Source organism: Gymnoscopelus braueri (genome assembly GCF_963280865.1).
Source record: "Gymnoscopelus braueri genome assembly, chromosome: 10".
NCBI classification, from domain to species: Eukaryota; Metazoa; Chordata; class Actinopteri; order Myctophiformes; family Myctophidae; genus Gymnoscopelus; species Gymnoscopelus braueri.
Window position 1 is genome coordinate 27,517,353 of NC_137611.1, and position 12,774 is coordinate 27,530,126.

General features: G+C 41.9%; 1 protein-coding gene across 1 annotated transcript; it reads left to right on the forward strand.

Moving 5' to 3' along the window:
- LOC308094516 (desmocollin 2-like protein) lies at window positions 1–10,881 on the forward strand. Its single transcript, XM_080441240.1, has 16 exons — window positions 1–254; window positions 943–1,030; window positions 1,317–1,513; window positions 1,610–1,702; window positions 2,097–2,252; window positions 2,853–2,997; window positions 3,104–3,258; window positions 3,571–3,705; window positions 4,022–4,207; window positions 4,538–4,785; window positions 5,438–5,580; window positions 6,464–6,685; window positions 7,332–7,553; window positions 7,995–8,110; window positions 8,385–8,780; window positions 9,272–10,881. The coding sequence occupies exons 1-16, from the start codon at window positions 216–218 to the stop codon at window positions 9,467–9,469; spliced, it is 2,739 nt and encodes a 912-aa protein (XP_080297366.1). The 5' UTR covers window positions 1–215; the 3' UTR covers window positions 9,470–10,881.
- Window positions 10,882–12,774: the final 1,893 nt, after the last annotated feature.

The following is a 12,774-nucleotide window of genomic DNA, read 5'->3' on the forward strand; positions in this document are numbered from 1 at the left end:
GACTAATAGGCAACACTTTCAACCTGAACTGCCTGCCCTGGAGACTGGAGTTCTACTGGAGTGTAGATTTATAGCGCGGTGAAAGCAGCTACGAGGCGATTATTACTCTACTGTACGATTCTAAACCTGATCACTGATTCTCACACAGCTCACATCTTATCCTTCACTACGTACGGAAGGAATAGGCAGACTCTACCACAACGACGTCTACCAACATGAAGGGATATTTCATTTTCAACACTTGCATGTTATTGGTAAGTAATACTGTACTACTTTCACTTTGTATTTTTACTGTTTGTCAAAGAACTGTAAGCTATACAGTATCATTTGTTAAAGCTACTTGCAAATTGTTTCATCCCACCTACTTTTACTTCGGTATCGGTATGGTCTGTTTGGGCACACAATGGGCAGACGGTAGCCCAATGCTGCTCAACCTGTGGGTGGGACTCGGGACCCCCAGGCGGGTCCCCACATGATTTTGGGAGGGTCCGCAGATGACAGAGACAATTTAAAGACTTTTAAGGCCTTTTTAATAGGCTAAAGAAAAGAAAAAAGAAAAGAAAGAAAGAAAAGAAAAGAAAAGAAAAGAAAAGAAAAGAAAGAAAGAAAGAAAAGAAAAAAGACCAAACTTTAAAAAGCTGGTCAAACATTGGCCAAATTGTCAAATAATATAAGAAAGAGGCAGAAATTGTGAAAATAGCCGATCTGCAAGCTCACAACACCTCCCGTTGCAAGGCGTTGTGAGCTTGTAGATCAGCTATTTTCACAATATTTATCTGTGGAACAGAATCAAACTAAATGTAATGCCTCAACGCCTACAATTCCAATTGCTTGTCAGGGTGGGGGGGTCCCCAGTTCAAATATGATTATTTTGGGGGGTCAGGGGTCATGTCCCACTTGCCTGCACTACTAATGTTGTTGTCATTTGTTGGTTTTCTACAGATCATTCGTGCAGAGTCTTGCTTTCTCTCCAGCTCCATACATGTATCAGTGCCACAGTCAATACCAGCACATTTTCTTATTTCAAAAGGTATGTTTAATGTATTCCACTCACTGTTTTGAAGTTGCTTAATATGCATTATGGGTAGCCATTCAATGCGCCTATATGCTAATAAGAAGCCTATACTTCCTTATTTTCACCAGCACAATATAAACTTGACTGCACATCAGCACATTAATAACATAGCTTGAGGTTCTGTGGAATATTAAGTAGGCCTTAGCAAATACCTTAATGAGATAGACACAGTGATACAAATAAGATGATGTGCGAAGCACATAACATTGCAGCATTCTAAGTCCATTTCTCCCCTCTTTAGTTGATCTTCATGACCACCACTGTGAGCTCTTCACATCCAGTGACCCAGCCTTCATGTTGAGGAGTGATGGCGCTGTAGTGACAACAACCACAGTGCCAAATAAGGGCCAGACCTTTTCAGTGTGGGCTCAGGACCCCAGCGGGAACAAAGGTCAAATGGTCATTCACCTCGTTCACAGAAACATCCTGAAAAGAGAGGTGAGAGATTCAAGTGATTGTATTGTAGGCATTAAAAAAAATCCTATTCCATGTTAATACTCTAATAAATTATGTTTATAATATGTGCCCGAGCAGGCGTCCCTGAAGAGGTCCAAACGACGTTGGGGTGTTCCACCTTTTGAAATATATGAAAACGACGGCGGGCCATTTCCAAAGCAAATAGACAGGGTAAGCTAATATTACACAATAAATAAGTATTACATGACATTTCTTTCAAAACAATACAGTAGGCCTAATATTATACTGAATGTTTGTCAAATATTCATGCCTTTGAAATATGAATGAAGACTTGCAGGCTGTCTTCTACTGTGTTTACTTTTACTGTATATTTCTCACAAAAACAGACGCACACACACCCAGACACGCCTTGACTGTTTAGTTTCTATGTATGTACAGTATAGCTCCTTTGAGCTCCTCGCTGCACATAATCAGTTACAACTTGTCTGGGAATTAACACATTTACCTATTGCTGTCCTGCAGTGGTATCGCTTTTGTCTCTAAACCCAGATGAATAGTGTCACACACCCACAGAACGTTAACCCCTTGTATTTCCTGCTTACAGATAGGATCAACTGCCGGACAAGATCACAACGTGTACTACACGATCAGCGGACCTGGCGTTACCGAGCACCCGGTGGGTCTGTTCAGCGTGGAGAAGTTTTCGGGGATGCTGTCGGTGCACTTTGCAGTCGACCGCGAGGAGTACTCCATGTATGAGGTGAGCAGAAGACCTCCGTACCGATAAGACTGATCATAGATCTAAATAAAGCTGTCATGCAGTGATGGAAAAAGTACTCCAATGTTTTACTCAAGTAAAAGTATCAATGTAGAAGTACTCTGTTACAAGTAAAAGTCCGGAATTCAAAATTGACTTGAGTAAAAGTACAAAAGTATTGGTATCAAAATGTACCAAAAGTAAAAGTGCTAAAATGTTTGAAAATAGCAGATCTACAAGCTCACAACGCGTCGCAATGCGACGCGTTGTGAGCTTGTAGATCTGCTATTTTCAAAAGGCCTAGGTATACAATAGGGCTAAAGGGATTAATGTATGTTTTATAATGTAACAATTTATATTTGCAAAGTAATTAGTAACTTAAGTTTTCAAATAATTGTAGTGGAAGTACAACATTTGCCTCTGAGATGGAGTAGAAGTAAAAGTACTGAAAATTGGAAATACTAAAGTAAAGTAAAAAATACCTCAAAATTGTACAAAAAAAGTACAGTTACTTTACACCACTGCAGTCATGATACCGCACACGCACACGCGCACGCACGCACACGCACGCGCCACCAGCTAAAGCTAGTCTTCTCTTTGCAGTTTACAGCTCACGTTTATGACAGAGCGACCCACCAAGAGAGAGACGAGCCTTTGAAGTTGACTGTGGTCGTGTTTGATAAGAATGACAACAAGCCAACATTCACAGGCCCACTCCAGTTCACAGTGCCGGAGCAGAGCAAAGCAGGTGAGAAACACAAACTGTATATTGCCTGTATACTGTACACAGTATATGCCATAAGGTTATCAATATGGATTACAGGGTAACCCAAAATTTGTTATACGCTATATAGGCACACCGGTGGGGAAAGTGAATGCTACTGACAGAGATGAGGAAAAAACAATCAATGTTAAGATCAGGTATTCAATCCTGTCTGGACGAGACCTGTTTGCCATCGACCCAGTGACGGGTGTCATCAGCACATTAACCAACCAACTGGACAGAGAGGTGAGGAGGGTCTATGTTCATTGGTTCTGTGGTTTCCTCAGTAATGTATGACAACACGTGACTTCAGTTGTCACACGGCAGTGTTGACAGTCGTGACCAGTGTGTTGACAATCAGTTATTTTCCACGAGTGACGGCATCCAACAACAATGTTTGAGGCTTTAAGATGAATTTGTTGGTGAGCAATGGCAAGGAGAAATTATTCCAAACAAATTTTGTTTGGAATCATTTCTCATTACTCCTCACAATTCTCATTGTTACAGTATAATGCACTTGCGCTGTATGGAAAGTTATTCTTATGATTTTCGCTTCAGGTGCAAGACAAGCATTTTGCCACGGTCGAGATCAAAGACATGAACGGTGACTCGAGAGGCCTGTCCAACACGGCCACAGCCACCATTACGCTGAGCGACATCAACGACAATCCTCCCACGTTCACAAAGACATCTGTAAGTGTTCAGTTGTTGTTTTTGAAGAGCCGAGTCAAAACCACTGTGAAGGATTCCTGTTACACACTGTGACATTATTTCCCGACGTGGTGATTCATACTTAGTTGCGCAATGGCGTCTGCAAATAGCAGATCTACAAGTTCACAGCGTGTCACAGCGCTACGTGCTGAGAGCGTGTAGATCTGCACTTTTTTTTCTGTGCGCAACACTGTGCACAACTAAGTATAAATCAGGCGTTATAGCACCCTTGTGAGTGCTCATTTCACATAAATAACCCACTCTCTCAACTCTCTTTCTTTGCCTTTACCACCACCAGTATGATGTGAATATCAAGGAGAACCAAAACCCAGGTCTGATCCTCCGGATTCCGGTTGAAGACAAGGATTTGATAAACACACCGAACTGGAAATCTCAGTTTGTGATCACTAAGGGAAACGAAGACGGTATTTTCAGAATTGAAAGAGACCCCAAAACTAATGAAGGACTCCTTTACACAACAAAGGTGAGCTAACATTAAATTACTGTCTATTTGAAATTGTACCTTTTGGTTTGTTTTTAACCCATTAATACCTGGAACGCATCTGTGTCACTTTAGATTTATTTGGCTATTCAAAAATAGCAGATATACGAGCTTGTAGATCTGCTATTTTTGAAAAATCGTGAAAAAATATTTTTCAGATTTTTTTCAAAAAACTGTTAGGATTTTGAAAACATTTTTAAGAATCGCCTCAGGTCTTAACTTACTGCTAATGGAATACCTAAAATACAGACTTCGCTCTTACACAGTGACGTACGTTTTCTTATTTTCAACACTGCCTACGTGTTTCCTCAGCCCGTAGACTACGAGAAGGCCAAAAACCTCAAACTGGAGATCATGGCGCGTAACGAAGCTGAACTGAACGGTGCCACGGCCTCGTGGGCCTCCATACCCGTGGATGTGTCTGTGACCGATGTCGACGAGGGCCCGCAATTCACCGCTCCCACTGTGCGCTTCATTGTCCAGGAGAACACAGCAAATGGCACTCTGATAGGAACTTACACAGCTCTGGATCCTGAGACCAAGAGTAGCGCGGGCATCAAGTAAGCATTATTGTCACCCTGTTGACTTGCTTTGTAGTAATGCAACCTCATTTTGCGTTCTATGGTGAAGGGCAGGCTTTAACATTATTATGTTGTTGCTGAATCTTTGTATGTCCAAAATCGCCACTTTTCAGGAAACAGAAAAATAGAACCTGTGTGTTCCAATGCATCCAATGTTTATTATTGAAAAAGCTCTTTTTAATACTTTTAATTGATTCAATATTTATAAAGAAATACACAGACAGACTTACCCACTTTTAACCTGTTATCCCTCTTTTGGGCATACAGGTGAACATTTTCCCCAAAATGTAATACAATAATGATTAATTATTAAATAATACAACCTCACAGCGTTCTACACAGAAAGCTCAGACACGATAGGCTATTTTCCTTATTTTTGCTTGACACTGTCACATGAAGAATGTATGCATGAAAAAACATAGAAATATGAAATATAGAGAAACAGTACAACTTTTCTGCCCAACAGTGATGATACATATTTCAACACAAGATGGAGTTGTAGCTCTGTGCAAGACAAAAAAATATATACTTTTGTTTTTACTTCACACAAGCACTGGAGGGCAGACTTTCACCACCGATGAGAAGAATTTGCTAATGATACCATGGATTCTTTGTCCTCTTCTCCTCTCAGGTATTACAAGGTGACAGACCCAGCATCGTGGATTCATGTAGATGCAAATTCAGGACAGCTGAAGGTTGCAAACACAATTGACAGGGAGTCCCACTTTGTCCAGGATGGTATTTACAACATCACCATGAAGGCTGTGGACAGCAGTAAGTCATTTCCAATGCTATATAGCCAGTGCATTGTGCAGTGCTTTCCAAACTGTTACCCTTTAACTAACATGCAAGAAACGTGTTCAGATAAGTATAACCTCCAGCGAATTCCCTGTTTGTTTACGCAATGTTCTTGGCACAGCATCACCAGTTAATACATTGGGGTTGGGGAGAAACCACAAACATGATCCCTTTGTCCATCATAATATAATAATTATACCAATAATTAAATTGGTACTGTATGATGAGAGTGTCTATGGCCTAAACCTACTGTCTTTTTGGTGATTTTGTCTCAGCTGCCAAGCCCAGCTCCACCCTTGTCTTTCCACTCTCACTGGTTCATGACAGAGAGCATGAGGTGTGGTTTTTCACCTTAGAGCAACACGTCTGGTTTACTCATAAATGTTTTGGTGTGTTGTTGCCTAATGTCTGGCTCCTATCCTACATTTGGTCTGGTGCATTCTGTTGAGACAGCAGCCAATGCCAAAGTGATGTCATAAAATCTGTCAGTCACGCAAGCTGGCCTCAGTGGGATCAGTGGTTTTCAAAATGGTTCATCTATGAGCCAACAAAGCGTTGCGATGCAATGCATTGTGAGTTTACTTTGCATTGTGAGCTTGTAGATTTTCATAATTTTTTTAATTTATGGGAAAATAAGTAAATTAGATTTGAAATGTTCAGCTACAATGACATGCCCAAAATAGGGATGCCCTGGTTGAAAGTGGTAAAATATTGTTTAGAGTCTGTTATGGGAAATGACTCTGAGTGCACACCTGGACTTCTCTCATGACTCACCGTTTGGGAACCACTGCTCTAAATCAACCAGTTCTAACTCGCACAAATGACTAATCTTACCAAACGTGTCTTTATGTAATTTCAGGCTCTAAGACGGGTACAGGAACAGTTATTATTCAGGTGGAGGATGCCAATGATCACGTGCCAGAGCTTCCCACCACGGAGCTTTTGGTGTGTGAGAAGGTGGGTGAACTAGGCTCTGTGCCGGTCGTGGCCGTGGACAAAGACCAGTCTCCCTTCGCTGGCCCGTTCAGCTTCGACTTGGCAGAGGGGCATGATGACAAGTGGACTGTGAATAAGTTGAATGGTAGGTGGTTATGTTGAGATTGCTTACCTTGCCCATCTCATCTTCCAATGTAAATGTCTTTTAAATGGGATGATAAACTGGGTTGACTGGGGAAAACGGTCTAATGGTGTCATTGGCATCTTCTTAATGAACAGATAGACTCATCTCCTCTGGAATATTAACTTCAGCATTGAAGTGTTCCACCATTACCTAAATGACATGAGCAGGATTCAGTGTGTTATAGGTGTACTATCCTCCTTATCCTCCTATAATTTATTTGACAAACCTCTGTAGTGCGTGGTGTAGTGCGTGGTGTAGTGGTGAGGCCAAAATTGGTTCTGCCCGTTTCTCCTCAGTGGCAGGAGCAATTGATCTGAATTTGCACACAGCCATTGACCATTACCATGTGCACCTAACAGGGAAGCCCGTTTTCCGATTACACAAAATCTCAGCTGTTTATTAGCGTTTTTGTGTTCACTGGCTCCCAGGTTGCCAGATCATGTGCGCATATCCCCCCACGGGTATGGTCTAGTCTAGTGTCACTAATTTTTTAAAGTTGACTTTTCTCAAAGAGACGACATGAAACCAATATTTAGCTTTAATTTAGTCACTTTCTTTCCAGCTTTACGTCTCATTTTGAAATAAAACCTTGTGTTTTCCTTCTCAGACACGGCGGCTACGTTGCAGCCGACCATAGAACTCCCCACGGGGAGATACACCGTTCCTTTGATGGTGAAAGATCTACAGGGCAGTGGTAGGACACAGATGGCGACAGTGAGGATCTGCCAGTGTTGGAAGGGCGCCTGCTTGGAAAAAGAGAGGTCCACGGCATTCGGGGTGTGGGGCGTCCTCGCTATGCTGCTGGGTTTGGCCCTGCTTTTGCTGTTCTGTGAGTCCCCCAACTACTGCACTTCTATAATGCTACTGTATATTTATTGTACCGTCTAGTTCATCCAGCATGAATAAAAGACATAGGCGAATGTGTACATTCGCACAGTGCTGTAAGGTTGGACGTTTTTTATATTAAGTTAGGTTTTCTCATTGTCACAGAGTTATGCAGAGCAACTGAAGCATGTATTGGGATTGTTCTGCATAGCAGGCGGAATGATGTAACATGCATTGATCTTGCTCTTGTAATGCCTCTCGCGCGCGCGCACACACACACACACGCGCACACGCACACACACACACACACACACACACGCACACGCACACGCACACGCACACGCACACACACGCACACGCACACACACAACCGCTGTTTACCGGGGAAGTATAACCTACTTCAGCTGAACTCATTCTAAAGCTAAGGTGTACTTGTCTTCCTCAGGTATATGCTGTGCATCCTTCTGCGTGACAAAGCCTCAGGCAAAGGATTTCGAGGATCTGGGAGACAGCGGTGGTGTGTTGCTGAAATCCAACACGGAGGCCCCTGGGGATGCAGTGGTAGGTGTATACATGTAATAATGAATGCAGTCAGATGGGGCTTCAGTGGTACTGTACAGTAGGTGCATATATGAAGTAATGTATGCAGTGTATACATGCAATATTGACTGCATCGGATGGGCTGCAGTGTCGTCACTTTTCTACTTGGTTAACCACAGCGTCCCTGTTTTTGGCATGTCGTTATAGTCTTTATAGGGCTTTATAGGTCGTTATAGTGCTTAATCGGTTAATTTGGGCATTTGATTTGATTATATATATCTTTATGTCTCTTTAGGATACAAAGCTCCTCATACCCTCTGTTACCCTCATTGAAGAACCAGTGAAGGGTTCCTTGCTTGACGCACAGTGGGTGGGGAACAAGAGTTCCAGCACAGTTGGTGGCCTCAGCGTTAAGGGCAATCAAACCAATGGGCTTCTGATGGCGGACAGGGGGAACGAATACACCTCTAGCCAGCAGGACATGGGACAGTTTGGTACTGGACAGTTTGGTACTGGACAGTTTGGTACCGGACAGTTTGGAACTGGACAGTTTGGAACCGGACAGTTTGGTTCTGGACAGCAGTGGAGCAGTCAGTTTGCGAACAGCAACGTGGCTTTCGGCAATGGACACCTCTTTGATAACGCCACAGCTCATCACACCTGGCAAACAAATGGCCGCTTCGTAGAGCAGGTAATTTTGTTTTTAATTCATCTTTTTAACATTTTGAGTTGCCCGGGTATAGTCATCCAGCATACAGCAGGCGCTGGAATGACCAATGTGGAAATTAATACACCTGGGTGAGGTCTATAGTGGAAGTCACCGCATTGTATGAGAGCAGGAGCACTAGTGTGTTGTAAAAACGCATCTCGATGAGCAAACCTTTCGCTCTGTGAGGTTTAATAACGCTCCTATCTGAAAAACCAAAGGCAACTCTCATGTGTAATGTAATCTCTTATTGGCTGAACCATCATGGGCTCCACTCTCTGTACTGTAAGTTATTATTTCTCAACTTGTCGGTGGAATGTTTGTCTGTGTTGGCCGAGTAATATCCGCCGGTCATATCCTGAGCAATTCCATAACATCACATGGTGTAATATCTCCCCTCCTATCGGCCAGCTTCCCCCGGTTTAATCCACAAGGGCTAATAACACATTTCCTCTCCCGTCTGCTTTGTCTTTTAGAAGTTGGCCTATCTGGGGACAGAGGAGGAGGGGCGCTTCGCGGATGACATCCTCCACTCGTACGGTTTTGAGGGGGTGGGCTCCCCGGCCGGCTCTGTGGGCTGCTGCAGTGACCAAGGCAACAGCGATGACCTCAGCTTCCTGGACACGCTTGGGCCAAAGTTCAAAACTCTGGCAGAGGTCTGCACTAAGAAATGAACAATGGTAACCCGAGGCGGGTGTTTATTTTAATTGCACAGGATGCACAGGGTCGTGCGTAGAATGGAATAGTGGACTCTTGCTACGTGGTAGGATACTGGACAACAAGAAGACAATCATATGAACAGGGTCTTGTAAAGCCGGTGCCGCGCACCGAAAATAGCCGATCTGCAAGCTCACAATGCGTCGTGCTGCGATGCGTTGTGAGCTTGTAGGTCAGCTATTTTTGCGTGCACACAACAAAGTATATCAAGGCCTAAAGTGTTAGTACACTGTTCTGCTTGTACACAGTACTTTTTGCACTGGAAATGATGAACTTGATTATTATGCACTGTAGATATGTATGTAAATTGTGTTATATTTTGTGTTCTTGACAATTGCTTTGTGCTTCGTTTTGCAGGATAAGAGTTAGCGTATATGTAATGCCACTTTAAAGGCGTACAAGTTTTTTTTTTAGGTATAAATATTGGCTTATCTCAGGTTGAGTGGAACATTTTATTCCACTTTTCTATTTACTGTAGCTATTTGATTAGGTGTCATTGCGTACGCTGAAGTGCCTGTGCACTCGCCTTAGTTTTATTTAGCACTGACTGCTCTGTGCTTCATTTCAAAATGACTTGCCTAGAGTAGGCACATCACATGTTTAAAGATGTTCGTACAACTCCCACGTTACAGTGGAAGACCAAAGTGCCTTAGTGTTGCAAATGTATACTTTATGCTGACTGTTCACAATCGGGGTGTAGCTGGAGCTTGTGGGAACCTTAAGGTTGATGAGACAGACTGATGCTGATTCACGGAAAGTCAGCAAAAGGGTGTGATTGGGAGGAGCGAAAACAGATTGCCTGGGCTTATCTCAGCGTGCATGAGTGACAGCAAAGAAATGTATTATTCATCAAGACCAACCAGAAAGCCATTTCTCAGGACCTGAGTGTGGAAAAAAAGTCACAGATTGAGCTGTTATACCAACTGTAGCTGTACCCATGCACAGCGGAAACCATTATGGCTTGTTTTCATTAGTGGTAATGTACAGCAGGAGGTGGTAATGGCGATCTATGTCTCAATCTCATAACACGCTGTAATTGCAGTTGTAAAAATGACATTCTGACTGCAAATTGATTTTTCAACAGAAGATATAGTAGGCCTGATATGGAACATTTTGCTTATAAAATCGCAGTGTTATAGCACGGCTCATGATCAGCTTAATGTATATTGCAGCTCAACCACTGTTTACATAATGCTTCCATGTGTGTTACTTTGGTATTACACAATGTTTTTTGATGCAGTTATGTTTTTTCTGAAAGTTGTATGAAGATCTGTGCCATGCCTTTTTGACACCAAAACCCTGTACTGTGGATAGTAACAATAACTAGGAATCATAGTGGAAGGATAAACTGCTCTCATTCATTTACACTGCTAGTAGTTCAGTCTATGAATTTGATATTGAATGACTCAGTGGGTGTGGTACTCTCACTGACTTTGTTGACTTGTACAATAGCAATGACATCATCCATCCCCCTCTTCACCCATTAGTTAATGTTTAGCTCCACTCATAGGCGGCGAGGGATCGGTGCAAGATATGCCGCGATTCCACACACGTTGGCAAGCCACAAGTTCCTCGTTGGGTCACACAACACCCACTCTGTGGATTTAGGATGGCGAGGATTTATAGATAACAAGCCTATCTGCATTATGCAGAAGCATCAATAAATAATACAGTATCAAATCAATTGAAACTAATACTTGAAACAAATTCTAATTCCCCATGACTTTGTGATCTTATTAGGCTTAGGAAGATTATGTATTATTGAGCATGTGCCTAATTTAGAAGAAAGCATTGGCGTTCATGAACAATTCAAAATGTGCTTTATATATTTGGGTCAAATAGCATGCGCCACAAAACCCTGAGTGTTAATTTAGCCCTGGAAGTGTTGGAAATGGGTCGAGTTTTATACTCGTTCAGAGCTAAAAATAGAACCCAGGATTTTGCTGTGTGTTTCAGTTTGATGAATTTAATTCTGAAGCTGAAAATATGATTAGAGGGTCCATCTGTCATGTGAAGGCAGTGAAGAGCATCAATGACGACAGGATGAAGTCATCGCTCCTCATGATCAAACATTGATATCCTGTTAAAAAATACAACAATGTTATCTGCTCAGATTACAATAATACTGTCAAAATTAAGGGAGGATGTGAATGAGTTGTGAACATAAAGGTTTTTTTTTTTTACCCCCCCCCCTCCTTTAAATTCCCACTGGGGCCAATTAGAATATCTTGAAAAGTCACTGAACTCAAAATAATAATAATAATAAAAAAACTGTAAAAGTAAGCATAGCTTTCATTATGTTGTGCATTACTGTACAATTCCATTATTCCCCACATTTCCTTGCACAATTACACTGAATAATGAACAGCTTTTAAGTGTTGAAATAAAATGTTTTAATGATTCCATGGAAATAAATACTGCTTACTGGTGAATTCCTTAACCACTTGAACCCCAGTATTCATATTCTGGGGGGAACATTAGCCAAAAATTGTCGCTCTACAAGCTCACAACGCGTCACATTGCGATCCATTGTGATCTTATAGATCGGCAATATTTGGCAAAGAAATTTGGTGTAGACAGAAAAAAGTGGTCCAACTTACAGTAAGTACAGAGACAACTCAAAGTCTAGATTGTTGAAGTGGTTAAACACATAAACAAGTGTAACTGTGATATAGTGTATCCTGTACGATGGACTACCGGTACATAAATATTCCACATGTACAGGTGTTTGTCAATATGATATCATCAGCCGTTGGTGTGAGAGTTTATGACCTGTCTAAGTCTATGATGTATCGTCACACAGACCTGCTGAGGCTGTACAGCCTGGGCAACGTGTGAAGTTATGCTACAGTATGTGATGCATTGGTACACGTTGTGAGCTTGTGCTATTTGTTACGTGCGACACCGTTGTACGATAAATTATGATTCGGGCTTAAGAATTGTATAAGTTGTCGTGGAGTCAGTCATGGAGGTGCATCATTCACCAAGTGAAAAATGTAATAGTGGGAACATTTTATTCTGTAGAGCAGTGGTTCTCAAACTTTTTCATGTCAAGGACCCCCAAAATGATATGTATTTGGCTGCGGACCCCCATCTAAATTTTTTTTGTTCCAGGGACCCCCAGAAGCAAAGATTTCAGTTTCAAATGTTCGCTTATATTTAAAGGTTTGCACAAATGTTCACGATTATATGAGCTTGTATATCTGCTATTTTTGAATAGCCAAAGTATAAAAGGTTAAAGTGGTTAAAATTATTGTGATGC

Coding starts and splice junctions, on each gene's coding strand:
- LOC308094516 (XM_080441240.1), top strand. CDS start 216: ATGAAGGGATATTTCATTTTCAACACTTGCATGTTATTG. Junction 2,998..3,103: donor GCCGGAGCAGAGCAAAGCAG/GTGAGAAACACA, acceptor TACGCTATATAG/GCACACCGGTGGGGAAAGTG. Junction 8,781..9,271: donor ATGGCCGCTTCGTAGAGCAG/GTAATTTTGTTT, acceptor TTTGTCTTTTAG/AAGTTGGCCTATCTGGGGAC.